Source organism: Protopterus annectens, chromosome 8.part0, assembly GCF_019279795.1.
Source record: "Protopterus annectens isolate FY-2018-M chromosome 8.part0, PAN1.0, whole genome shotgun sequence".
NCBI classification, from domain to species: Eukaryota; Metazoa; Chordata; order Ceratodontiformes; family Protopteridae; genus Protopterus; species Protopterus annectens.
Genome location: NC_056741.1, coordinates 271654305 through 271680966, shown reverse-complemented (window position 1 = coordinate 271680966; position 26662 = coordinate 271654305). Strand labels below are relative to the sequence as shown.

Here is a 26662-nt window from a genome sequence, read left to right as displayed (position 1 = left end):
ATAGGTACTAAAAAACTATTTTCCTCCAGACAAGTGAGGAAAGTAAGAACAAAAACTGTTTTCCACTAGGCGAATGAGGAAGGGTGAGTGCTGTAGTAATGTGTAGCTTATTTAGTGCTAACAACAATTTCTGATTAAGTGCTGAGCTTGAAGAAGCAGATTCAAGTGCTAAAACTAAGAAACTGGCTAGTTCTTAGGGAAAAATTGAAGAGCAGACTTTATGGCACTGGGAATAGTTTAACCCTAGCTAAGCAGCACTGCGCAAAGCACAAACTTGCACAAACACGGGTTTTTAACTCAGAAAATTGATAGTGATAGAAATCAGCCCAAACAGCCAATAAGGTACAATTTCAGAGCTGGAAACCAGTCCTCTTGCGACAGATATGCTACTCAGTGCTTACCACTCCCACTAATAAGCAGAAAGACTACACTCTGCCACAACAAGGTCTGGACAACTCAGAAAACACAAAATAAAGTCCTGAAACCAGCAAACCTGGGATCCAGACTATTGAAGTATAGAAAAACGTGGGAAATGAGCAAAACAGATAGTATTTTTTTCTTCTTTTTTTGTGAAATTAAACAGAAAAATGCAATTTAACAATAAATATGCACAGAAAATGCTATTGCACTTGAGTGTGAAGCCTACAACAGTAAATGCAGTTTAAATTATTAACTTTAAGCTGAAATCAACATGCATGAAATCAACATGCAGACACAGTGAAATGATTTAGCAATAAAATGCAGGAATAGAAACAGAACCACAGTAAAAATGGCTTTTAAAGTGCGGTAAGCAAAAACAGTCAAGAAAAAGCCAAAAAGATACTTAGAATCAGCAAAAAGTCTCTCTTTCTCATTTCTGGTGCTGTACTAGTCTGCAGGATGCCCAAACAGCTTCCGCCGAGCTAAAACAAGTGCAAACCCATGCAAACACGGGCTTTTAATTCAGAAAGTTGAAAAGGATAGAAATCATCCCAAAACGGCCAATAAGGTACAATTTCAGAGCTGATTATGATTGTCTCTAGTAGACATGGCCAATTTGGACTCAAGGTTTGCTTTGGAGGATTTCACTAGTGTTCTTATTTGCTTGTTTAGGCTAAGAAGACATTGTTTCCAACTGGGCACTTGCTCCTTATTGGTCTTGAACAGCAATTCTTTCCTTTTCTTGTAGAGTTTATTTATTGCAGATGTCTACCAGACAGGTTTACTCCTCCTTGTGGAGGATGATTTAGTCCTGTTGGGTATTTCTGATTCCATGCATCTGTATAAATGCTCATATAGTGTTTTGGTGTAGTTTTGAATATTGGTGCCAGTTCCTATAGAGGACCTTCTCCTATGACCTGCTATGATCCTATGTACACTAAAATGCATTAAATACAGATATAAATATCTAAGCCTAAATAGTACTAAAAATAGTACTTAATACTAAAAAAATTAAATTAATCTACATAAAAGTCTAGATTTTAAAACAGGCTTCATGGGAACTTTATCATCCAACCCCCTCCCTTTACTGGCTCTCATTCTAATAATCCATCTAGTCTCCCTTTCTTCTGTTTTATTAATAATATCCCCTAACCTTTCAATCTCGTCCACCTTGTCAAAAACTTAAAATAGTCCTTGTTGTTAAGATTCATAATATGTTTTGCTAATGCATTTGGAGAAATTTGCCTACCAGTATTATATTGATGTTCCCTTATTCAGTCTCTAAATTTACGATTGGTTTTCTCTATATAAAAGCACTGACATTCTTCACAATATGCAAGGTAAACTAAATGCATAGTATTACAGTCCGCATTCAGTTTAAAAATAAAATTCCTATTCATGTTCGGATGTAAAAACTGACCAATATCATCTATACAGCCATAAAATTGACATTTACCACAAGGTCTGGCAATCTTTATAACCTTAACATTATCACATCTTGATCTTGGATAACACAAAATTCTTTTAATGACTTCATATTCCTAAAGGTAAAATTTGGTTGTGAGCCCACTATATATTTTATTTCATCATCCACTGTTAGAACTGGAAAAATATTTTATATATGTCTAAAACCTGTTTAACATTGCTAGAATAATATAATGGCATTCTCACAAAATTATTTTTAACATATTGTCTAGTGTTTGTCACACCATATTATGAAAAATAGGGTCTAGCTTGTGTTCTTCATAACTCTTTTACCTGTGTTAAAGTAGCATTTACTTTATATGGTTGATAACCTTTGTCTACAAACTTTTTTGATAAATCAACCATCTCTTCCTTAAATGTATCGCCATCTACATATACCATTGAAACTCTCACCCCTGATCTTTAATGCTGTTATTAAATATATGACTGGGATACACGCTTGCTCTATGCAATAAATTATTTCTATAACAAGTTTTCCTGTGGACTCTAGTATTCATACCCTTCCCTATATCTCTTGTAATGATTACATCTAAATAACTGATTTCATGACAAGAAAAATCCATAGTAAACCTGGGAAAACCCATTCTGCTATTAATATAATCATAAAATGCTTTTAACTTATCCTGATCATCTCCCCATAATAAAAATAAATAATCAATAAACCTGTGATATAATATGATTTGTTTCTGCAAAGGACATCTTGCAATGAATTATTCTTTCCATGTTGCGACAAATGCATTAGCAAACATGATATGAATCATTGCAACAAGCACTATTTTAAGTTTTTAGTCATTGGTAAGGTAGAGGAGATTGAAAGGTTAGGAGATATTATTAATAAAACATAAGAAAGGGAGACTAGATGGATTATTAAAATGAGGCCCAATAAAGGGAGGGGGTTGAATGATAAAGTTCCTCTGAAGCCCGTTTTAAAATCTAGACCTTTACATAGATTAATTTTATTTTTTAGTATTATTTTAGTACTATTTTTAGTACTATTTAGGTTTAGATATTTATATCTGTATTTAATGTATTTGAGTGTACATAATTTTTATTGTTTTTTAATAGTTCTATGTTTAATATTTTTTTGTTTGATGATGGTTTTAAATGTGTGTTCTTTAAGTGTTGATTGATTAATTGTTGCTGATGGTATATAAATGGTAGTTCAAGATGTGAGCTTTAATGTCTGATGAACAGTCTGTGGAACTGTGAAAGTGCTTATGTTTATTAACAAATCTTGCTTGACTTTGAACGCAGCCATTACTCTGGTTAATGTATGTGCTTTGATTTGATTTTTTTTCTAAGCAGAGTATTTGCCTGGAGTGTCTTGACTGTTCTTTGTGGAATAATTATTTTTGCCTCTTACCAAGACTCTGGGACTATGGCTGAAGATGGTGTGCCTGAAGTGGAGTTAGACTATACCCCGAGACTCAATCTGAATGAGAGACAAGTTAAAGTCTCTATTGAAAGATTAAGTAACTGTTTTAAAAAATAATGTGAACCCCCTTTTAGGAGGGATGGCATTGATTCATGATGAAATAGATGACTCATTTGATATGTACCAGCTGAAAAAAACATTACTGCATTTAGAGGATACTTTATATAAATTGAAATGGCTACAGTTCCAGCGATATCACTTGGAGGCGTGCCTCTCATTACAAATAGTACTGAGAGGGTTGCGGGTATTTAAAATGCCCACATATAAAGATACTTATCCTGTGATGCTTACTAAATGGCAGAAAATTAATTTGGAACTCATCTTCAATTATTTGAAGCTGATAATAGACTTTTTCAAACCCCAGGAAGAATGGCTGCATAACAGTATACTATTGCTTCAAGATGAGCTTTATAGTACATTTTCATTATTAATAGGTGATCAAAAACTTAGTCAAATAGTAAACTCTCTTGAACTCTCTTGATACTTTTGAAAGGAAAGTCACACAGAATAAATTCAATAATTTAGAAAGGGATTGCAATGATTTTTTAAAGGGTCATGTATTTGGCCGAGAACCAAAGTGAGAACCAATCAGAGTGCAGGGAAAGGGACAACGCCTACTGAAAGTAACATGTCAGAGCAAGGGCAAACTCCTGCAGCTGAACGAGTCATGGTAACTGCTGTTCACTCATCCCAACCTGGAAGGATTACATCAAATGGGCCCAGAAGGAAAAACATGGTTAAATATGCTGCAGCAATCATTAAGCCTAACTCCAAAGATACATCTATCAAGTATACATCAAAAGATATATCTGTAGGGACTGTAAAAAGTCTGAATACATTGCAAAATGCTCCTGATATGAGATGGGAGCAGGTTTTCTGCAGTTTCCCTTTACCTGTAAGCGGAACTACAGAGAATCACCGGGACTGCTCCAGATGCAGAATGAGGATGAAAAAGAAGTTGGATTCAAACTTGAGTAATGGACATACTTTAAAAAAAAGATGTGGACACTGAAGGTAAATCCTTAGTCTGGAATATTTCCAGCAGAGATTTAACTGTATTTGAAATATCTTTATTGTAGAGAGGTTTATCATTCATCCCTGCTCGCACGGCTGATGTTGTGGACTCTATTCTTGATTTGAAATGCTTTATTATAGCTGTTATGCTTAAACTTTTGTATGGAAATAATGAATTCAATAATAATTTTGATCTATGTAAACCTAGTACATTTGTACCTGTGAATCCTCCTGTATTAGAGGTGTATGAAAAGTTTTGTGTTGATGAATTATATAACCAATTTGCTTCATCTGATAGTAATAGCAAGTATTTTAGAAATCTTTCTAAAGAAGAATGGTTTGCATTGAGGAATCTACAAAATGATTTCACAATAGTAGTGCTCCCTGATGACAAAGGGGGCCCAGTTGTAATAATGGATATACAACAATACACCTCCAGCATGAGAAAGATGTTCAATAATGAAGATGTTTATATGAAAATTGGGTCTAGGAATGGTTGATAGGATGGTCAACAGAGTACATAGGATGTATGAGAACCTTTTATTGCAGACCATTGGATATGATTTGTATACATATTTTCTGATTAAGGACCTGGTCATCCCTATGATACAGGGTTTACCTAAAGTACATAAAGATGCAATGAATCCTCCCACGAGACCTATTGTCTTGGGGAGGAATTGGTGTACAGAATCAATATCTATTTATCTTGAGAAAAAGTTTAGACCATTGTTTGATGAGAATCCCATTGTTTTAAGAGATACAAAATAATTGTTGAATGATTTATATAATTTTTTTAAAATAGGATGAACAATGTGAATTTTATGTTAGTTACTATGGATGTTCAATCATTATTTACAAGTATTCCAAATACGACTGATTTAAACATGTTGCAAAAATATTTAGTGGAGTATACTGGCTTTAACAGCAAGACTATTGCTTTTCTGTGTTTACTTATGGATACAGTGTTAGAGAACAATGTATTTTTGTTTGAACATGAAATAAACTTACTAAAGAATGGCATAGCTATTGGGACATATTGTGGCAATAGCTATGCCAATCCGATTATGGCAACATGGGAAGAAGAACACATTGCAAGAGGTCCTTTTCATAAACAAATCATATTATATCGCAGGTTTGTTGATGATTTATTTTTATTATGGGGAGATGATCAGAATAAGTTAAAAGCATTTTATGATTATATTAATAACAGGACATCTTTTCTCAGGTTTACTATAGATTCTTCTTATCAAGAAATCTATTATTTAGATTTAAGCATTACGAGAGATATAGTGAAGGGTATAAATACTGGAGTCCACAGAAAAACTTGTTATAGAAATAATTTATTTAGTAGAACAAGCATGCGTCCCAATCATATATTTAGTAACATTGTTAAAGGTCTGGGGATGAGAGTTTCAAGGTTATGTGTAGATGATGATAAATTTAAGGAAGAGATAATTGATTTATCAAAAAAAGTTAGTAGACAGAGGTTATCAACCACATAAAGTAAATGCTACTTTAACACAGGGAAAAGAGTTATGAAGAACACAAGCTATACCCTATTTTTTAGAACATGGTGTGACAAACACTAAACAATATGTTAAAAATAAATTTGTGAAAATGCCAGTATATTATTCTAGCAATGTTAAACAAGTTTTACCCATATATAAAAGATTTCGGCCTGTTCTAACAACGGATGATGAAATAAAAGATATAGTGGCCTCACAACCGAATTTTACCTTTAGGAATATGAAGTCATTAAAAAGAATTTTATGTTATCCACGATCAAGATGTGATAGTGCTAAGGTTATAAAGATTACTAGACCTTGTGGTAAATGTCAATTTTGTGGATGTATAGATGATATCAGTCAGTTTTTACATCCAGATATGAATAGGAATTTTATTTTTAAAGTGAATACTGACTGTAACACTATGCATTTAGCTTACTTTGCGTATTGTGTAGAATGTCGGTCCTTTTATATAGGGAAAACCAGTCATAAATTTAGACACCGAATAAAGGAACATCAATATAATATAGCTAGGCCATTTTCTATGAATGTATTAGCAAAAATTGTTATGAATCATAGCAACAAGCACTATTTTAAGTTTTTAGTCATTCACAAGGTAGAGGACAGTCAGAGGTTAGGGGATATTATTAATAAAACAGAAGAAAGGAAGACTAGATGGATTATTAGGGTTTATGTTAAACGAACAAATTATCAAAATGTCGAGGACAATATACTGGACAACCTTTGATCGATCGTTCATTTAATCGGACACTCCAAATGCCGAAAAATGGAGTTCAGAAATGTTTTGGTTGGCCATCCTAGTCAGTGTAGCATGTGACATAGACGTGCTACACTATTCAGAATGGCTATGTCACAGGCTACTTTGTTTAATATACAAACTCCGAGATTGCTGTACATTGGGGAAAGGGCAATTTCCTGGTAATCACTTGTTATGATTTTAAAAGTAGGTGCGTTTGTAAGTGTGTTAGTGTTTGAATGATGTGAGTGAGTAGAGATTTGTATGCATTGGTTGTATGTGTGTGTTTTGTATGTTAGTGTAGGGGAGGTATGGGACAAACAAAATCTTTCAATTTTGTTTGTTTCAGGCTTTTAAGGGTTTGAGGTTTTGAACGTACAATCATAGTGTGTTGAGTATGTTGTACTCAACATTATGATCATTCTTTCATTTGACAAAGACCCGATTATTAGAATGAGTGCCAATAAAGGGAGGGGTTGAATGATAAAGTTTTCCTGAAGCCCTTTTTAAAATCTAGACCTTTATGTAGATAAATTTAATTTTTTAGTATTATATTTAGTACTATTTTTAGTACTATTTAAGCTCAGGTATTTATAACTGTATTTAATGTATTTGAGTGTACATATTTTTTATTGTTTTTTAATAGAGCTATGTTTATTGTTTTGGTTGATGATGGCTTTAAATGTGTGTTCTTTAAGTGTTGATTGATTAATTGTTGCTGATGGCATATAAATGTTAGTTCAGGATGTGAGCTTTAATGTCTAATGAACAGTCTGTGGAACTGTGAAATCAATTACGTTTATTAAATAAATCTTGCTTGACTTTGAACACACTCATTGAGTTACTCAGCTTAATTTATGTGCTTTGATTTAATTTTTGTTCTAAGCAAAGTATTTGCCTAGAGTATCTTGACTGATGTTTATGGAGTAATACTACATAAGAAAGATTAAAGAATGAAAATAAATGAAATGACTGATTCTAGAAATAGAAAGGGATTGCTAAGTGAAAGTAACAGAAAGAATAGCAAGTATGAAATTAAACAAAGTATAGAATAAAGAACAGAATGATTTAAGGAATCATTTCAATGTAAGGAATTGCTGTGGAGATTGTTGATTTATCTGTAAAAGACATGATGAAATATAAAAGACAGAAAAAGAGAAAGTATATATTCTCTGTCTCTTGGGAAGAATACTTACTGAAACTTGTAGTTTTAGAATGCTACAGAATTTAAAAAAATGGGAAACAAAAGTAAAACTATATGGCAAATGAATTGTATATAGTGGCTAATACACAACCATGTGTGTACACACAACATTTTTAATGCTAAGAAGGCCTGTACATTTTTCACTGAATATAGGCCTACATGTTGACTTTACAGAGCACTTTAAGAGTTGTTAACTTCTTTGCTGCAAGTGAAGTTCCCTTTATAGGTATATGTTTGTGTGTGTGTGTGTGTGTGTGTGTGTGTGTGTGTGTGTGTGTGTGTGTGTGTGTGTGTGCGTGTGTGTGTGTGTTTGTGTGGGTCCACTGAAATTTAATGATTCTATCATTGGTCAACAGTAGTTTAGCTGACAAAATTTAGATGACTACAGAAATGGCTGACAGGTGTGTAAGATCACACAACATTGTGCAATTTTGGACTTAGTATACTAAAGTTTGATTCTCGGCTGGAGTGCCTCATTAGTATTAACAGGTGATATGGTGATGTTTTATTAAGTTTTTGGAATTGAAGTTTGCGTAATAGACTGTTGCTTATGATGTGTAATAACAGAAGTTTGCCAAGTTGGATTTATTTTGTTGTTGTGCGTATTTGATGGGTGTTCATTACTTTTTTGTATACCTATATATATATGTGTGTGTGCTTGTGTGTGTGTGTGTGTGTGTGTGTGTGTGTGTGTGTGTGTGTGTGTGTGTGTGTGTGTGTGTGTGTGTGTGTGTGTGTGTGTGTGTGTGTGTGTGTGTATGTTAAAGAATAAACCCTGATAGATGTAGACCTATTTGTTCAAATGCTAAATGCAAACACAGATGGGTTTGGAAATCTATAATTCTCTGGACCCTGAATATGTGGTCTCTGAGCATGAGTCAAAGTGTGACAAAAGCTAAAGATTGTGGAGTCTCACCTCTTCTTCTTGCAACTAAGTAATAAATAACATTTGCAAAGCAACTTAAGTTAAGTCTAAATATGGTCAGAACCAAAATAAGTGATAAACTCTACCATTTACAACAAGGATAATGGATATTAAAGGCATGTTCAGATTAGCTGCACTTCTGACATTTCTCTAACTGTGAAAGTTTTTCAGAAAACTCTTTGAAAAGTAACCTACTACAACTGAATTAAATGAAACTGAGCTAACAGATTCATACATTTTTTATGCACATAATCTTTTTAGACATGAAAAACTCTGAGTGTCTGAGTATCTCCTTTCGGCATGCAAGTGGAGACCTTCTGTACCCCTAACCAAATAGCTATGCCTTTGTTATGTATCTACTGAATGGGTTTCTATCATGTCCAAAAGATTGTTTCCAGAATAGATTATGTGAATCCCAATGGATATTTTCCTTGCTGTTTTGCCATTACATCCTGAAAGCTCATGCTGAACTGTTTGTATTTATTACATTTTTCATAGTAGGTTTGATGAGAATTTATGACAAAACAGCAAGAAAACAGATGTGCTTCACCCCCCTCCCCCCAGAAACATGACACCTCCACTACATAACTGCAAAGGACAAGCATTACAGGAATGAAAAACTAGTCGCACTTCCCAGCTTGCATTATCAAAGACTTTTTGACATGGGGTAGCAAATTCATCAGAATAGTTACCCCATGCTTGATTTCATAAAAAAAACTCTTGTCAGTTTTCAAATACATATATTAATGAGGACTGTCAGAGTCCTGATTTATACAAAACATAAATTGTATGCCAGTGCTAAACACCAAAGCAACAGAGTAGCCCACTGAAGTCAATGGGTAGCTGCATCTCCACTTGTATGAAAGACTTGGTACTGCAGGCAGTACATGTTGGAAAACCACACTACCTGCACTAACACAGACAGATGGAACTGTATACATAGAAGAGGTGAGCCTTTGGGAAGCGACCAAAGACCACATGTATGTGTGTCAATGAGGTGTGACAGTTATTCCTAGTTTATTGAGTAGACAACTCAAATAGTGACCTTCATCTAATGTTAACTAAATATTTTTAGTAAAGTTCACCTTGATGCCCAGCACATTGTGAAGATGATAAGAATACATTTATGAAAGCCATTCTCATGTCTGCCTTACAGGTGGTGCTGCCATGAAATGACTGCTATAGGATGCACAGATTCATCTATATGTCAGTACTGGTACTGCAGACAGGTTCAGTGCCAACAGTACTAGTGCTGTCATACAGGTAGATCTGTTGTGTCTGACAGCTTTGGGTGGACTCAGTGTGCCTGTGAAGGTCTCAGCAGAGATTGTAGTATACTAGGAATGGGTAATGATATTTACTACACTAGTATGTTTCAATCTCTTTACCTACTCCTGGCACAGCAGTGCTGAAGTGCGTTTAGTACCTTGACATTACAAAATACTTTGGACATACCCTGACCCCTGTATGGTGTAAAATAATAAACTGTACTGGCACTGTATAACACAGCCCACCTAGACTTCTCAAAACCATGCATTAAATCCCTATAAACATATTATGTCATTATTAGATCACTGTTGTGGTAGCATTTAGCTCTATGGGGCATACCCTGCCAAGGATATTCAAAGTCTTTCCCATCTACTGAAACTTTGGGCACCTTCCTTGTACTCTGAATGTCTACTTAAAGACAAGCATCACAGGAATGCTGGAATAAGAAGGGTATGTGTGTGACAACATTTAGAACTTCCTTGTTGTTGGTACTCAGTCTGATATGTCATCTCTCTAGTGGCTTCACTATTGGTGCTTTTCTTTTGACCAAAGTTTTGTGGGGAAATAAGTTCACCAGTTGAGGGCCTTCACTCTTTTCTTTCTGTGAAAAGTTATATTAACTTGTGTGATATGTCTTTCAGGACAGGAAGATGTGCATGTTGAAGACAGATACCTTATAAGAATGTCCACACAGCCTGTGTTTTCTGTTTAGTGGAGGTTAAATCTGGTCTTCTGATAGCTCCTTATTGTTTACAACTAAAACAATTAGAAGTAGGCTCGGCTCCTGGAGAGTTTTTCTTTAGAAGCAATGTGTAATGTTTTTTCTTGTATGCAATTATGTCTTCTGACACTTCTTCCATGGATCCCCCTGAAGTTAAGAAAAACAGAAATATTTCAGAAGATGCTTCTGAACAGATTTACTCATCTGCCCTTTTTCAAGGGTCAGGCATAGACAGTTTTATTGAAGTAGTTTTGTAGCATCTGTCTGATTTATCTGTTCTTTCTGGCAAGTCTTCACAGGTAGCCACTAAGACCCAGGAACAAGTCATCATTACCCATGAAGGGAGGGCCTTATTTTATTTTTATTGAGAATGAGGGAGGAGTTCATCAAGTTCTGGTAATGGAGGAAGTCAACAGACTTGTTGATGATTGTCTAGACATCTTGATCACTATGAACAGCCCGGTGATGATCCAGATGTCTGATTCTTCCCCTAAAACTATCAGACTAGTGAACTCAAGGAACAAACTCTCTTAAGACTAAATATTTGCTCCCCTTCTACAGTTTCCAGTCAGAAAGGCCCACTGGAAGACTGGTGCAACTTTGATCAGGGACTTTTAAGAGAATACAGTCTTTTCTTTCTTCCATTTCAGTTTCCACTAAGGCAAAAAAGGATGAGATCTTCTTCTTCCTCTTCTGAGGAAGAGGCAATATTGAATTCTAAATATGAAGGCCTTGAATATGCTTTACACATCTGTTCTCCACCCCTGTGGACATGAATCTGAGTACACCTTGTCTTCAGATTTTCTAAATATAGAAATCTCTTACTCTGACAGTATCTCTAAAATGAAAGAGTTCTTTAAGTGGAAAGGAAACCAAGTATCTGAGGCTCACAAGAGGTACTCTGACCTGCTCAGCAAGGACTCCCCAAAACCCTTACCTGTCCCTACAATTCTGGGAGCTTTGGAAGACGCTTTTAATGATGCTTCATTTTTTTCTGATTCACAAACTCCTACATCAAGGAAAAGCAAACATACTTTTTAAGGTATCAGACTCATGTTTCTTTTCAGAAAACCCAATTGCTGACCTAGTTGTGACAGGGAAAGTAGTTCAAATCCCTTTGCTTTTCTAATCCTATCCCTCAGTAAAAAACACAGCAGGGCTTTTGACAGGTATGGAAAGAAAGTATATCCTATTCCACATTGTCTCAGGATGCTCTAGTTCACCAGGTTAATAGGAGAAAGCACAGGGAGCTGACCTTTAGACATGCCTGGATGGGTGGGCATTAATTGTATAAGGTTTAGTGCTGGTAGCACTTTTGTATGCTACAATAATTGCTACAAGAAGTCTGGTAAAGTGCTAGACTCATAAAATAGTAAAGGTGCAGGAGAGGAGAGAACTAGCAGATCTAAGGGAAAATTGAAGAGCAGACTTTTAGGCACTGCTCAGAAGCTTACAAACAGTCTTGGATACAGCAAATCTCTATCTGGACTAGAGTAGTTACAGGAAAGGTGGGAAACAAGTGCAAATGTGGGCTTTTAAACCAGAAATAGCCAATAAACTACAATTTCTGGGCCAGAAACCACTCCTCTTGTGGTAGATAGACTACCTAATGCTTACCACTCCCACTGATAAGCTAGAAGGCTTCCCTCCAACACAGAAAGGTTTGGGGGAAGGCTCAGAAGCTTACAAATAGTCCTGGATACAGCAAATCCATATCTGGACTAGACTATTTACAGGAAAGGAGGAAGCAAGCTTAGAACTTTTTTTTCACAGAAAAGCAGCTAAAACAGCACCAAAAACAATTCAAAGGCAGTGCTAGCTAGAACACTTGAGTTGTAAGAATATTAAAGCAAATACAGTTTAAATAAATGCAATTTATTCAAATTGTATTCTGAACTGAATTCAATTATTGTTTTATTCAACTCTGAACAATTAACTGTCAGAAATACATGTCAAAACAGGTGAAACATGCTTTCCATTTTAGCTGCCATGCAATAATCTATTGCTAACCTTCCTGCTTCTAATATTAAAACTAGTTTGTCAAATATGGTCAGTTCCACGTCCTAAATTACCAAGCTCTCAATAAAATGTGCACATTATGCAGTAGATTCCAAAGTTTCCGTTTACCAAATTATGGCAGGTATGTACAGATATTTTTTCTACTGTTTGTTGCATAGTCAAATTAACATTTGTTAAACATCTGTTTATTTTTTCTGATTTTCTGCCAAGGAGTGTATCATATAACTGATTTAGTTTCCCAATTTCCCTCCAACTGATTTAGTTTCTCACCCTCCTTCCCTATTGGCATCTTGTTGTTAAACTTGATGGCTTTGAAGTTGCCCACCCCTACTGTAAATTTGATCTGGGACACTCCTCCCAGTCTAGTGTCATTAGCTCATTCTACCTAAAACAGAGAAAGCATTTGAGATGGCCAACCCAATTAATTTCTTAACCTTGAATTATCTCTGTTCCTCCTTTCTCCCTTTCCACTTTACTAAAAAAAAAATCTACCATTGCTAGAATCTCCTTGTGTTCTGACTGAGCATGCTTCTTAAACAATCTGGAAATATAGAGCTGATAAGTATATTTTGTGGCACATTTTAACTGTTCAGAGTTGAATAAAACAATAATTGAATTCAGTTCAGAATACAATTTGAATAAATTGCATTTATTTAAACTGTATTTGCTTTAACATTCTTACAACTCAAGTGTTCTAGCTAGCACTGCCTTTGAATTGTTTTTGGTGCTGTTTTAGCTGCTTTTCTGTGAAAAAAAAGTTCTAAGCTTGCTTCCTCCTTTCATGTAAATAGTCTAGTCCAGATATGGATTTGCTGTATCCAGGACTATTTGTAAGCTTCTGAGCCTTCCCCCAAACCTTTCTGTGTTGGAGGGAAGCCTTCTAGCTTATCAGTGGGAGTGGTAAGCATTAGGTAGTCTATCTACCACAAGAGGAGTGGTTTCTGGCCCAGAAATTGTAGTTTATTGGCTATTTCTGGTTTAAAAGCCCACATTTGCACTTGTTTCCCACCTTTCCTGTAACTAGTCTAGTCCAGATACAGATTTGCTGTATCCAAGACTGTTTGTAAGCTTCTGAGCAGTGCCAAAAAGTCTGCTCTTCAATTTTTCCCTTAGATCTGCTAGTTCTGTCCTCTCCTGCACCTTTACTATTTTATGAGTCTAGCACTTTACCAGACTTCTTGTAGCAATTATTGTAGCACACAAAAGTGCTACCAGCACTAAACGTTCTACAAGGAAACAGCTCCAATACTTACTATTAATGCCCACCCATCCAGGCATGTCTAAAGGTCAGCTCCCTGTGCTTTCTCCTATTAACCTGGTGAACTAGAGCATCCTGAGGCAATGTAGCAACTGCCTCATTTACACTGACAACCCTCTCCTCTTACCTCCCAACACTCAGACTTGCAAGAGATGCACTTATATATCCAAATTAGAAGCCACACACTCTCCAGCCAAAACCAGAATAGCTGGTCAAGAGATGAAGGTCAACACTTGTACCACACCACATCGAACACATAGCCCTCCAGAACACACACCAGCACTGCCTTCACATAAAAACGCAAACCAGACACCCACCTTTGTGGAGGCTCTCAATAAAAATCTACCCAAACTGCAGAGACTTCCAAGGCAGAAATGCACTCACCCACCACAACACTAATCATGAGACACATAACTATCCTAAACAGTGTGCCACTCAACCAAAGCCACTAAGCAAAACAGCATGCCCAACACACTAGTCATAGGTGACTCGATAGAGAGGCACACTGATGTTCCACTCACTAGGCTGAATAAGGAGAAAGTAATAGTCAGCTGCCTGTCAGGCACCAGGATCCACCACATAACACATGCACTCAGGTCCCATAAAACCAGGTACAAATATGACTCAGTCATTGCATATGTGGGTGTGAATGACCTGAGATGCACCTCCCTGGACTACATGAAAAGAGACATGGAGGAGCTCTCGGATTATGTAGCCCAGGTGGGTATGAACCTAGCCTAGAACAGCATCCTGCCATCACCCAGAATGATACCACAATACAAGCAGAAAATTATTGATTTCAACAATTGGCTGTTTCTTGTGTCATTCCAAGGGGATCCAGTATCTGTCTGCCTGGGATGACATGACTGACAGACCTCGATGCTTTGCCAGAGATGGCCTGCATGTGTCACTCCTGGGCTTCTAGATACTGGCCAAGGTTATTGCCACCCCTATAGTTCTCTCTTTAGGTGGTGTTCCAAAGACCAAATTACCAACATAACCGCTTGCAATGCTAGAAGTCTAAATCTTAAAATGCACTTGCTTGAAGCACTCCTTAAAATGGAGAACATCGACATTTGTGCTGTAACAGAGACCTGGTTCAAAGCAGCAGAAAGCACCCCTGCACTACCAGGCTGTAATTCATTCCACATCTTTTGGCTCCAGAACTTGGACCAAAACTCCAAAGGCAGTGGTGTTTCCATATTCATAAAGGATGTGCACACCTCCAGACTGATAGCTCAACATAATGCATCAGAGATACTTCAGGTGCAGCTAACATTGGATAAGACAGCAATTCACGTCGTAGCCTTCTATAGGTCACCAACCATGTCCCAAGACTCACACTCCATGTTCTTAAGCACCCTGGAGAATATTAGGGTCCAACCTAACACTCTCATACTGGGCGACTTCAACTACCCCTCCATTAACTGGGAAAACTACACATATACCAACACACTTGCCCAACGTTTCCTGGAATTCATTAATTCCAATACCTGCACCAGCTCATTCTTACCCCCACTAGAGGTAGCAACATTCTTGACCTGGTCATTACTAACATGGGTGAGCGTTGCTCTACACCAATAGTCAATTCATCCCTGGTTAGAACCGACCACAAACTAATCATCTTAGAAATCCACATCCCTCCCAACCCCCTCGCAAAGGTAACCACCATGAAAAACTTCTCCAAAGCTAACTTTGGTGTTAGAAAAATGTGTATTTGAATATATGAGAAATGCTAGTTTAAAAGCAAAGTAGTATATAATGCATTTTATTCTATTAATCATATAATAGTAAGGATTAATTAATGTGTAAATGTAAGTAATTTTGAAACTGCAGTGTGGCTTGAAGCAAAGCTGACCTTTGACCCTGGCAAATGCAAGCTTAGCAAGTTTTAATGTTTATGCTTTTCACAAGTGATTATCTGCTGGGTCAGGAAATTAAATGTGTGAAATAATGAAATCTTCTGCTCTTTCCTGTTGGAATGATTTGGCCTTGTATATGTGTTATTGAGATAAGCACACAGCTGGTAGGAAAGTGTAACAGAGAACAAAGAAGATTATTAAAAGACTGAACCTGCTATTGTATTCGAACTGATATGAAACCTTGAAGAAGTAACTTTACAGAAAGACATTATGTCTGACCAGCTGGATAGCAAGGCCGTATTGTATCTAGAGGAAAAGTTTTTTTTTAAATATACAGCATCAACAGCTTTATGAATAGAAGACTGTAAGCTAAAGTGATGTAGATGCCCTGTGACATATCACGTCAGTAAGGTGGGCATAGCTTAAATGTTAAACCTATATAAAATTGTGTGCTTCCTGTTTCATGTCAGACAAAATTCTGTACTTGTATGTTTTTTGCCTCCTGGTGTACACTAGTAAACTTTTTAACCTGAACCTCCTGTGTATTGAAATCTTATTTTATTTAACAGTTTGGTCCTTCGCAGACAGAATTCCCTTGGTAAGCCGCAGATCAGAGCATATCGGTGGTCGAATACTGCGCAGGAGAAGTTACCGAAATGGTTCTTCTTGAGTGAAAAGACCTCCGACTGAATTGTCATGCAAAGAGGCTGGCCACTTTCTGATCTGTGGCCGAAAAGCAGAACTTGGACTTTCTCAATACCGGAGGCTCAGGTAGGAAGAATTTGCCTTTTTTCTGTTATAGATCAGGGACTAGGTTACAGTATATTGTTGTCAAGGTTTGTTTTGCAGATCAGGGACAAAAGGAAGTACTGTATATTTGGTCATAGATCAGGGTAACAGAATAAGGTAGGCAGTTATTCTAGATAAACTGTGAACAGGAACTGAGAACTTGATATCACATGATAAAAAGGGTTACGTAACATTTTTTTTGCCATGGGAAATCAGTGCACTAAAACATCGCGAGATCCGCCCCTAACCGAAGACGCAAAATACATGCAATTACAACGTTCTGATAACGTTAGGTATTATATGAAATGGGTTAATAAATATGAATTTGATGGTAAACTAAATAGAACTTCACTAGTTAAACTCCTTAGACAGCTTAAATCTGATGCGGGAGGTCAGGCAAAAAAACAATGCCAATTAGGCATTCCTCAGGCACACAGGTGGACTGAGGAAGCAAATCGTAGAGAGCAGAAGCTGAAAAATTCAAAAACATTATTTTTAAACAAAGAGGATAATAACTTGGTAATAGCGACAGCTCCCCCTCCTCCTCCCTTGCCCCCTCCCTTACCCTTTTCAGGATATAAAGCGAGTGGACAGGCTGGTCCACCTCTGCGTTATCCTGAAGTTTCAGCAAGACCACGACCATTTGTTAGAGATCCTATTGAAACTAGGTCCCGAACATGTAAAACACATAGGGACACAGAATTATATCAAATAGAGAGAAAACTACAGGATGAGAGTGAGGAAGAAATATGCCCACTTATAGAAGTTCCAAATCCTCAGGCAGGACAGGAAGGGCAGGACCCAACACTCTTAGTATACAGGCCATGGACACCGGAGGATATCCAGAAGGCTACTGAGGGAATTCCCCATCCGAAAGTTAATTTTACGAAATTTTTAGAAGATCTACAAGGCATGAGATTGAGTTACCACTTGAATGGGGAAGAAGTAGAAAAAGTAGTAAGACAAATTATAGGTCCAGATTGGCACATGATTTGTGGCACCTGGAATCCTCATAATGCAGAGCTTAAACCCCTCCCACATAGTGCCGCAGAGTTAGACAACAGAGTGAAAGGTCTGACAGACCGAATCTCTGAGAAATGGAAACCTAGAGCAGACTGGACTTGCATTAATCAATGCATACAACAGAAAAATGAGACGATACATGAATATTATGCTAGATTATTAGAATGTTTTAATAATCATAGTGGTATGTCGGTTCCTGAGAACCAAACGAATGATTTCCCATATGAACAACAATTAAAAAATGCATTTTTGAAAGGTTGCATTGCACCTATTAGTAGCTTCATTACGAAGCATATGATAGACCATCGAACAGGGAGGCTACAAGCCTTACTTGAATACGCTAGACATGCTGAAAGACATTTTAATAGTAAAAAGAAAAAGAAGGCTCAAGTCTTCACTGCTGAAGACGGAGCTGAAGTATTTGTATTGCAGTCAGGTAAAAAGGGCAAGAAGAATGCCCAGGGAAACAAACAGTCTGATAAACGATCAGAAGATTTTGAAGAGAGGAAAAAGAGAGGTGAGTGCTTCAAGTGCGGGAAAAAGGGACATCTAGCAAGGGATTGTAAGCAAAACAAAAAAGGTAATTTCAGAAGATAAGGGAGATGAGGACTGACTATATGATAGTGAAGATACATCATGTGAAAGTCAGAAATCATCAAGAAAAGTTAATAAACAGAAAACAGACGTAAATGTGATAGAAGGAGTTGAGGAAGTGCAAGTAGATATGGAGGATGAAGAAAGTGAAATTTTGGACTTAGCATTATTGAGCTTAGAGCTCTACTTAGCAGATACAAAACCGGAAGTTACACTTCTGGTGGAGGGAAGGGAAGTCAAATTCCTGTGTGACTCAGGAGCGTCACGAACTTTGATACACCCCTCCAAGTTACCAGAACATTCCGAATCACCTGATTATATACTAGTAAAAGCCGCAAATGGACAGCTATACAGGGAACCACTTTCCCATGATATAGCAATAACTGACCCTGTTTCAGGTATGACCCAGAGAAGTAAAATTGTTGTTTCTGCAAAGTGTCCAGTAAACCTATTGGGCAGGGACCTTATGCAGATATTTGGCATAGCAGTAGTTCCAACTGTACAAGGTATGGAGGCACAGAGACAAATGGATACCTTTGTAGTGCGATCGGAGGGTGAAACTTTTTACTGGTACAGCCAGGACCTAGTCACGACTGGTCCAGGGGCATTAACCGAGGAACTGATGAACGTAGCCATCAGTAAAGCCCCCTCCCACGACACTGATCAACAGCATTTGTTACACTGTACTCTATACTACTGTACTACACCAGGACCTGATAGAGAATATGAGCAAGAATTATTCAGAAATTGTGCAACTAGACTAGTATTGCGTACTTTGTACTGGGATACTGAGGGGAACAGTGTAGTCAGCTGTTCATTACCTCAAGAATTCCTTGCATTATACAGATCAAATTGATTACCAGATGTCAGCTTGACAAAGAATAAACATGTAAAATGGGCAGACTTAGGAGAAAAAGTAACAAGATGGGAGAAACAGACTGATTTAGAACTGTCAGAACAAGGGACACAGAAACAGAAACTGAATTGGTTGACACAGACACATCCAGCTGTACACTTGCAATCTAGCGAGGACAGCTGATTAGCATTTTTATTAGAAGAAGAAGAAAAGGCCTTATGTGAAATTCCAACAACTCTTTGGTCAACAGGCAAGTCAGATGTAGGACTTATTCAAACAGCAGGACCAGTTACAATTACCCCAAAGTCAGCTTTTAGACCACAGAAAAGGCAATACCCTTTGAGAAAGGATGCAGAAATAGGAATTAAGCCTATAATAGCAGCATTACTCAAAGAGGGAGTACTGGTAGAATCTCCAGATTCACCATGTAATACACCCCTATTTCCTGTTAAAAAAGCGAATGGGGAATGGCGGATGGTACAAGATTTACAAGCTGTAAATAATGCAGTAATACCTAGAGCACCTACGGTGCCAGACCCACATACTTTGTTAAATGATTTAAAACTGCAACAGAAGTATTTCTCTGTGGTAGACATCAGCAATGGGTTCAGGCGCCTAGGCAGCGAGACATTTACCTGTGGTACATTTGACTTGGGACACATGGCTGAAGTGACATTCAGCAGCAGAGAAATATGGCTGTTTGCAAATTCCCTGTCAGCAAAAAGAAGCACACACTGCCATCCTCACATATTTAATAACCAAATGCACAGGGGGAAAACAATGTCCATGGTCCCCAAGGGAACATGAGACAGCAGGCAATATGGCAGGCATCAGCAGCAGGATGGCCAGAGAGCATGTCAGTGGCAGTAAAATTCAGTGCACAATGGACAGTGCCTTTATAATTGGTGTGTGTGGACCACTACCCCCTTCACAGTGTCTAGGGAAATTACCTAAAACACATACTGGATCATAAATGTGACTACAGTAGCCTGCAGGATTTCCTCCATGCTGTAGCACACTTCTACATGTGTAGTTACATAAGCATGTACTGTACACTGAGCACAACACTCATTACTTCTTCTGCCACCATGCATTTGGCTATTAAAGCTGTGAGCATGGCAGTGTGTGCTTCTCTTTGCCCACAGGGAATTTGCAAACAGCCATATTTCTCTGTAACTGAATGTCACTTCAGCCATGTGTCCCCAGTCAAATGTACCACAGGGAAATGTCTCGCTGCCTAGGTGCCTGAACCCATCAGCAATGCTTTCTTCTCAATACCTATGCATCCTGATAGTCAATATTGGCTTGCATTTACATTTCAGGGTAAAAGGTACACATATACTCGACTACCACAGGGATATTGTGAGAGTCCAACAATATTTGCACAAGAAATGGCTAGCAACCTGGCAGGGTTTACCCCACCGGGAGGTAGTCAAATTCTACTTTATGTAGATGACATCTTGCTAGCAGCCCCCACCCAGCAACAATGCAGGGAAGATACTGTGGCGTTATTGAAATTTTTAGCAACACAAGGACACAAAGTAAACAAAAGTAAGTTACAACTTTGGAGAAAACAAGTTAGATACTTGGGATATGTAATATCCAAAGAAGGTAGAATACTAGATGAGGAAAGAAAAACAGCAATTTTGCAAGCACCTAAACCAGCAACCAAGAAGGAAATGATGTCTTTCTTGGGTACAACTAATTTCTGCCGGAGCTGGATACCAAATTATGCTTTGGAATCTGCTCCACTGACTGATTTGATATATAAGACACCAATGGCAGCACAAGATATTTTACAATGGACAACCGAAGCAGAAACGGCTTTCTGCAGGTTGAAGCAGTTGATAGCTTCTTCATTAGTTTTAGGACTTCCAAATTATCACAAACGTTTTTTTCAGACCGTAGATTGCAAACAAGGATATATGACGTCAGTATTGATGCAACAACATGGGGACAAGCAACGCCCCATAGCCTACTAATCATCACAGTAAGACCCAGTGGCACGATCTTTGCCTCAATGTGTACAAGCAGTAGTTGCAGCCGCAATGGCAGTACAGGCTTCAGCCTCAGTGGTGTTATTCCACCCTCTCACATTGGGAGTGCCTCATGCAGTTGCAATAATTTTACTGCAAGAAAAAGTGGCATACCTTTCTCCTGCTAGACACCTTTCATGTATGACTATACTGCTGAGCCAACCTCATATGACAAATGAACGATGTACGACATTAAATCCATCAACATTACTCCCAACTCCTGCGGATGGCACACCACACAGCTGCCTGCAGGAAATTGAACAGTTATCATTACCTAGACAAGATCTCACAGATATGCCCTTGGATAATGCCGAGGTGACATATTACATGGACGGCTCATGCAGAAGGGGTCCTTCAGGGAAGAATCTGGTGGGGTATGCAGTAGTTACAGACACTGAAATTCTAGAAGCACAATCCTTACCACATAACTTATCTGCACAAGCAGCAGAGTTGATAGCTTTGACGAGGGCATGTACTTTAGCAAAAAACAAGTGTGTAAACATATATACTGATAGTCAGTATGCTTTTTCTACAGTACATGTATTTGCACAACAATGGAAAAATAGAGGAATGATAACATCTAGTGGAAAACCTATTAATCATGTGCAATTTTTATTTTGGAGTTATTAGAATCTATTCAGTTACCTACCAAAGTAGCTATTTGTAAATGTGTAGCTCATACAAAACAACAGGATAAGATTTCGAAAGGCAATGCACGAGCTGATGCAGCTGCAAAGCAAGCAGCCTCAGACTCAGAAACTTTACTTTTAAATGAGGAATTACAACCCTCTGAGATTTTAGATTTAGACATGTTAAAAACAATGCAGACGCTTACTACAAAAGCAGAAAAACAAAAATGGGTAAAACGAGGTGCAATTCTTGAGAATGGACTGTACATTTCCAAAGAAAGAAAAACGATATTGCCATCTAATTTATTTAGATATGCAGCTTTGCTGAGCCATGGGCAGTGCCATGTCTCAACAGGGGGGATGGTACAGTTAGTAAACCGAATATTCCAAACATATGGATACACAAACTACACAAAACAATTTTGTGCAGCTTGTCATACTTGTAACAAGCATCATGCACAAGGGGCATTTAAAACCAAGCAAGGAAGTTTTCCTATACCATCATATCCGTTCCATACTATTTGTATGGATTTCATAGAATTGAATAAATGTGAAGGGAAAAAGTTTTGTTTAGTTATTGTAGACATGTTTTCCAAATGGGTAGAAGCTTTTCCAACCAAAAACCCGGATGCAGCAACAGTGGCGAAAGCCCTGATAAAAGAAGTAATCCCTAGATTTGGCATTCCGGAAAGGATTTATAGTGACAATGGCACACATTTCGTAAACCAGACAATCCACCAACTTGGGAGATTTTTTGGTATCGCCTTAAAGAACCATTGTGCTTACCACCCACAGTCAGCAGGACTGGTGGAAAGGTACAATGGTACCCTCAAAAGTAAGCTTAGGAAGCTAGTTGAGGAGACCCAAAATAATTGGATACACTGTCTGCCTTTAGCACTGTTGAGTATGAGAACGGTTCCAAATGTAAAGGGTTTGGCTCCCTTTGAAATGGTTTTTGGGAGAGCATATTATGTGCCTCAGTGGAAAGCTCTCATGCCTACAGAGCAAGAGGCTGACAGTTCATTAGCTAGTTATATGAGGAAACTGTTAACAAATAAATCTGTTTTGCAGTTTAACTCTTTTTCAGATAAGGAACAGACCAGACCGGTGGAAGCAGTCTTGGCCCTGGGGACGTACATTTGGCTGAAAGTGATGAAAAGGAAGAATTGGGCGAGTCCAAAGTGGGAAGGACCATACCAGGTTCTGTTGGCAATGCCTACTGCAGTCAGAGTGGCCGAGAGGACGTCTTGGGTCCATTTGACACACTGCAAACCGGTAAAGAACTTTCAACTTGATAAAAACTTTGTGACTGATACACAACCAGACCGAGATGGCCAAAAACAAAGTGAATAGAAATGTAGATCAGCCCCAGAGATGTTGCATAATCATTTTGTTGAGTATACATTTATTGACTGTAATTGTGACAATTTTCCTCTTGTTGTGGTTTATCCTACATACATCCACACAAGTGAAAGTGGGAAGGCGTGATGAAACGTCTATAGACTGGCATCCAAATTTTAACACATACCTAGCCATGAAACGTGTATATGCAGAGACTATGAACATTTCAAATTGCTGGGTTTGTACAGCTATACCAACAGCATATGGAGGACTGATAATGTCCGCTGTCCCTTTGGGGATAAATGAGACTTGGAAGAATTTACTTTTTGATACAGGAACTGTGAGATCACAGGACAAAATAGCTTTATTTTTACCTGTCACACAAAAAGGAATTGTATGTTTTGATAAAATGATACCCTCCAGGTGGGCTGGAGCAATTGTAATATAACCATATCTTACCGATGTTACATTAAGAATAGTAATGGCAATACTTTTTGCAATACTAATTATGACTCATATTTGAACTCATTGAAAACAACCATGAATGACATTCGCAAGAATCCAGTTTTGTTTAAACAATTGTCAGTTATAGATCAGAAAATGTTTCATGCAGGGCTGATGCATATTAGTACTAAAGTAGAAAACTGTTATTTTGTTTGTGGGAAAAAGGCGTATAAATGGTTACCTGAGAATTGGTCCGGCAGTTGTTTTTTGGGTTACTTGGTTCCGGCAATAAGACATACTGCAGAATTACCTTTGGGTAAGATACGAAACGTGAGAGAAGCAGCCCAAAAACCCGAAGGTCCAGTTGAAAAACCTGTGAATCCAGTTGGAAAGATCGAAGCTGGCTGGAAAGACCACAATTCAGTAAAAGACAAAAGCAAATTGACTCATATGGACTTGAGTGACAGTGTTATATCTTGGGCAGGAATATTCCCAGCCTATGGAGCAGTCAAATCAATCTGGGAGCTGAGGAAGTTGTCAAAACTTCTCAAAGTAATGAGTAATGCAACTTTTTCCACCCTAGAACTGGTGACTGATGAACTGAATGCAATGAGAACTGTTGTGCTACAAAATCGGATGGCTCTTGACTTCACCCTAGCGGCGAGAGGTGGTACGTGCGCGCTTATCAAAGAAGAATTCTGTGCTTATATTCCTGACAATCGTCATGAGATCAATAACCACCTAGAGGTAATTCAGCAAGTATCAGCCATGACTGAACCAGGCCCAAACCCACTGACGGACTTTTTCCAGAATCTATTTGGGGGGTGGGGTTCCATCCTAATGAATATTCTGATTGCCATTTGTGTGGGTATACTCCTAATAGGAGCATGTGTTTGCTGTGGAATTCACTGCATGAAAAGATTAATCAAAGATTTTATTGATGTATCTGTTACTGAAACTTTCTACCAAGATATTGAAATTGAAAAATTGATCTCAGATGACATTTTTTCTGAAGTATAGATTGAATGACTCACCCAGCTGAAAATCCTAAGTGGAAAAGGTTAGGAGATGAAATGACACTATGCATACTTCAAAATAGAATAAAAAGTATTAATAGGGGGGAAAATGTTAGAAAAATGTGTATTTGAATATATGAGAAATGCTAGTTTAAAAGCAAAGTAGTATATAATGCATTTTAATCTATTAATCATATAATAGTAAGGATTAATTCATGTGTAAATGTAAGTAATTTTGAAACTGCAGTGTGGCATGAAGCAAAGCTGACCTTCGACCCTGGCAGATGCAAGCTTAGCAAGTTTTAATGTTTATGCTTTTCACAAGTGATTATCTGCTGGGTCAGGAAATTAAATGTGTGAAATAATGAAATCTTCTGCTCTTTCCTGTTGGAATGATTTGGCCTTGTATATGTGTTATTGAGATAAGCACGCAGCTGGTAGGAAAGTGTAACAGAGAACAAAGAAGATTATTAAAAGACTGAACCTGCTATTGTATTCGAACTGATATGAAACCTTGAAGAAGTAACTTTACAGAAAGACATTATGTCTGACCAGCTGGATAGCAAGGCCGTATTGTATCTAGAGGAAAAGTTTTTTTTTAAATATACAGCATCAACAGCTTTATGAATAGAAGACTGTAAGCTAAAGTGATGTAGATGCCCTGTGACATATCACGTCAGTAAGGTGGGCATAGCTTAAATGTTAAACCTATATAAAATTGTGTGCTTCCTGTTTCATGTCAGACAAAATTCTGTACTTGTATGTTTTTTGCCTCCTGGTGTACACTAGTAAACTTTTTAACCTGAACCTCCTGTGTATTGAAATCTTATTTTATTTAACATTTGGGCTTCTAAAAACAGAGGTGACTAACTTCACAGCACCCATGTAAATGGAGAATAGTTGCATGACTGCCAAATCATACACCAATGCACTGTACGAACACGTACACAAATGCATGGATCTTGCCATACCCAATAGAACCAAGATGCTTTCCTCCAAAAAAGGTAAGCCAATCTTTTGGTCCTCTGCCATAAACAAACTGTACAACAGAAGGAGGAAACTGATGCGGAACAAGATGAAGTCCCAAGACTAGAAAAACTCCGTTATTAGCCTCAACACAAAGTTGAGATCCCTCATTAAATCCTCTAAAGCTAGCTATGAAAACAGAATTGCAGCAGATAGTAAAGACAACCACAAGGCCTTCTATAGTTATGTAAAGAATCTCCACAGCAATACCCAGATTTGCTCTGAACTACTGCACAATGGTACTTGCTATACCGAGCCAACAGATATTGCCAATATACTGGCCGATAGATTCACTGCCAACTTTACCCCCCCCAAAGGACCAATCACAATACCAGTAGATTGCTAGGCACCCGGTAGTACTGCTTACCAGGTTAAAACAGCACTGTCCAAGACCAAGAATACAGCTTCTATGGGACCTGGCAATATCCCTGTCTGTGTTCTGTATGAACTACAGAGTGAACTGGCACCACACCTGTGTGCCCTGTTTGATCACAGCCTCATCTCAGGCTTTGTCCCTATCGAATGGGGCACTGCTACAGTCATCCCTCTCCACAAAGGAGGAGTGACTACAGATTCTGGGAACTATCGCTCCATTAGCTTGATGAGTCTGATATGTAAAGCTATGGAACGCATAGTCATGGACCTAATTAAGGTTATTTTGATGTTTCAGAGAAGTGACGTGTCAATGTTTTGGACCTGGGTTTCCATGTGTCGATGTTTCCAGTGGTCGATGTTCTAACGGTAACCTCTATAAATATATATATATATATATTTATATATATATATATATATATATATATATATACATATATATATATATATATATATATATATATATATATATACATATATATATATATATATATATATATATATATATATATATATCTGTATATGTATGCATATATATATATATATATATATATATTTGTATATATATATATATATATATATATATATATATATATATATATATATATATCTAACGACATATGGATATATGGGTGTCTGCATATATATATATCTATATGTGG

At 37.5% G+C, this 26662-nt stretch overlaps 1 protein-coding gene across 1 annotated transcript in view; it reads right to left on the bottom strand.

Moving 5' to 3' along the window:
- Window positions 1-26662, bottom strand: part of LOC122808221 (vomeronasal type-2 receptor 26-like) — a 174343-nt gene that overhangs the window by 80186 nt on the left and 67495 nt on the right. Inside the window, exon 3 of the mRNA XM_044079183.1 lies at window positions 2476-2493. Within this exon, the coding sequence (XP_043935118.1) occupies window positions 2476-2493 (18 nt within the window). The remainder of the gene's footprint in view (window positions 1-2475; window positions 2494-26662) is intronic.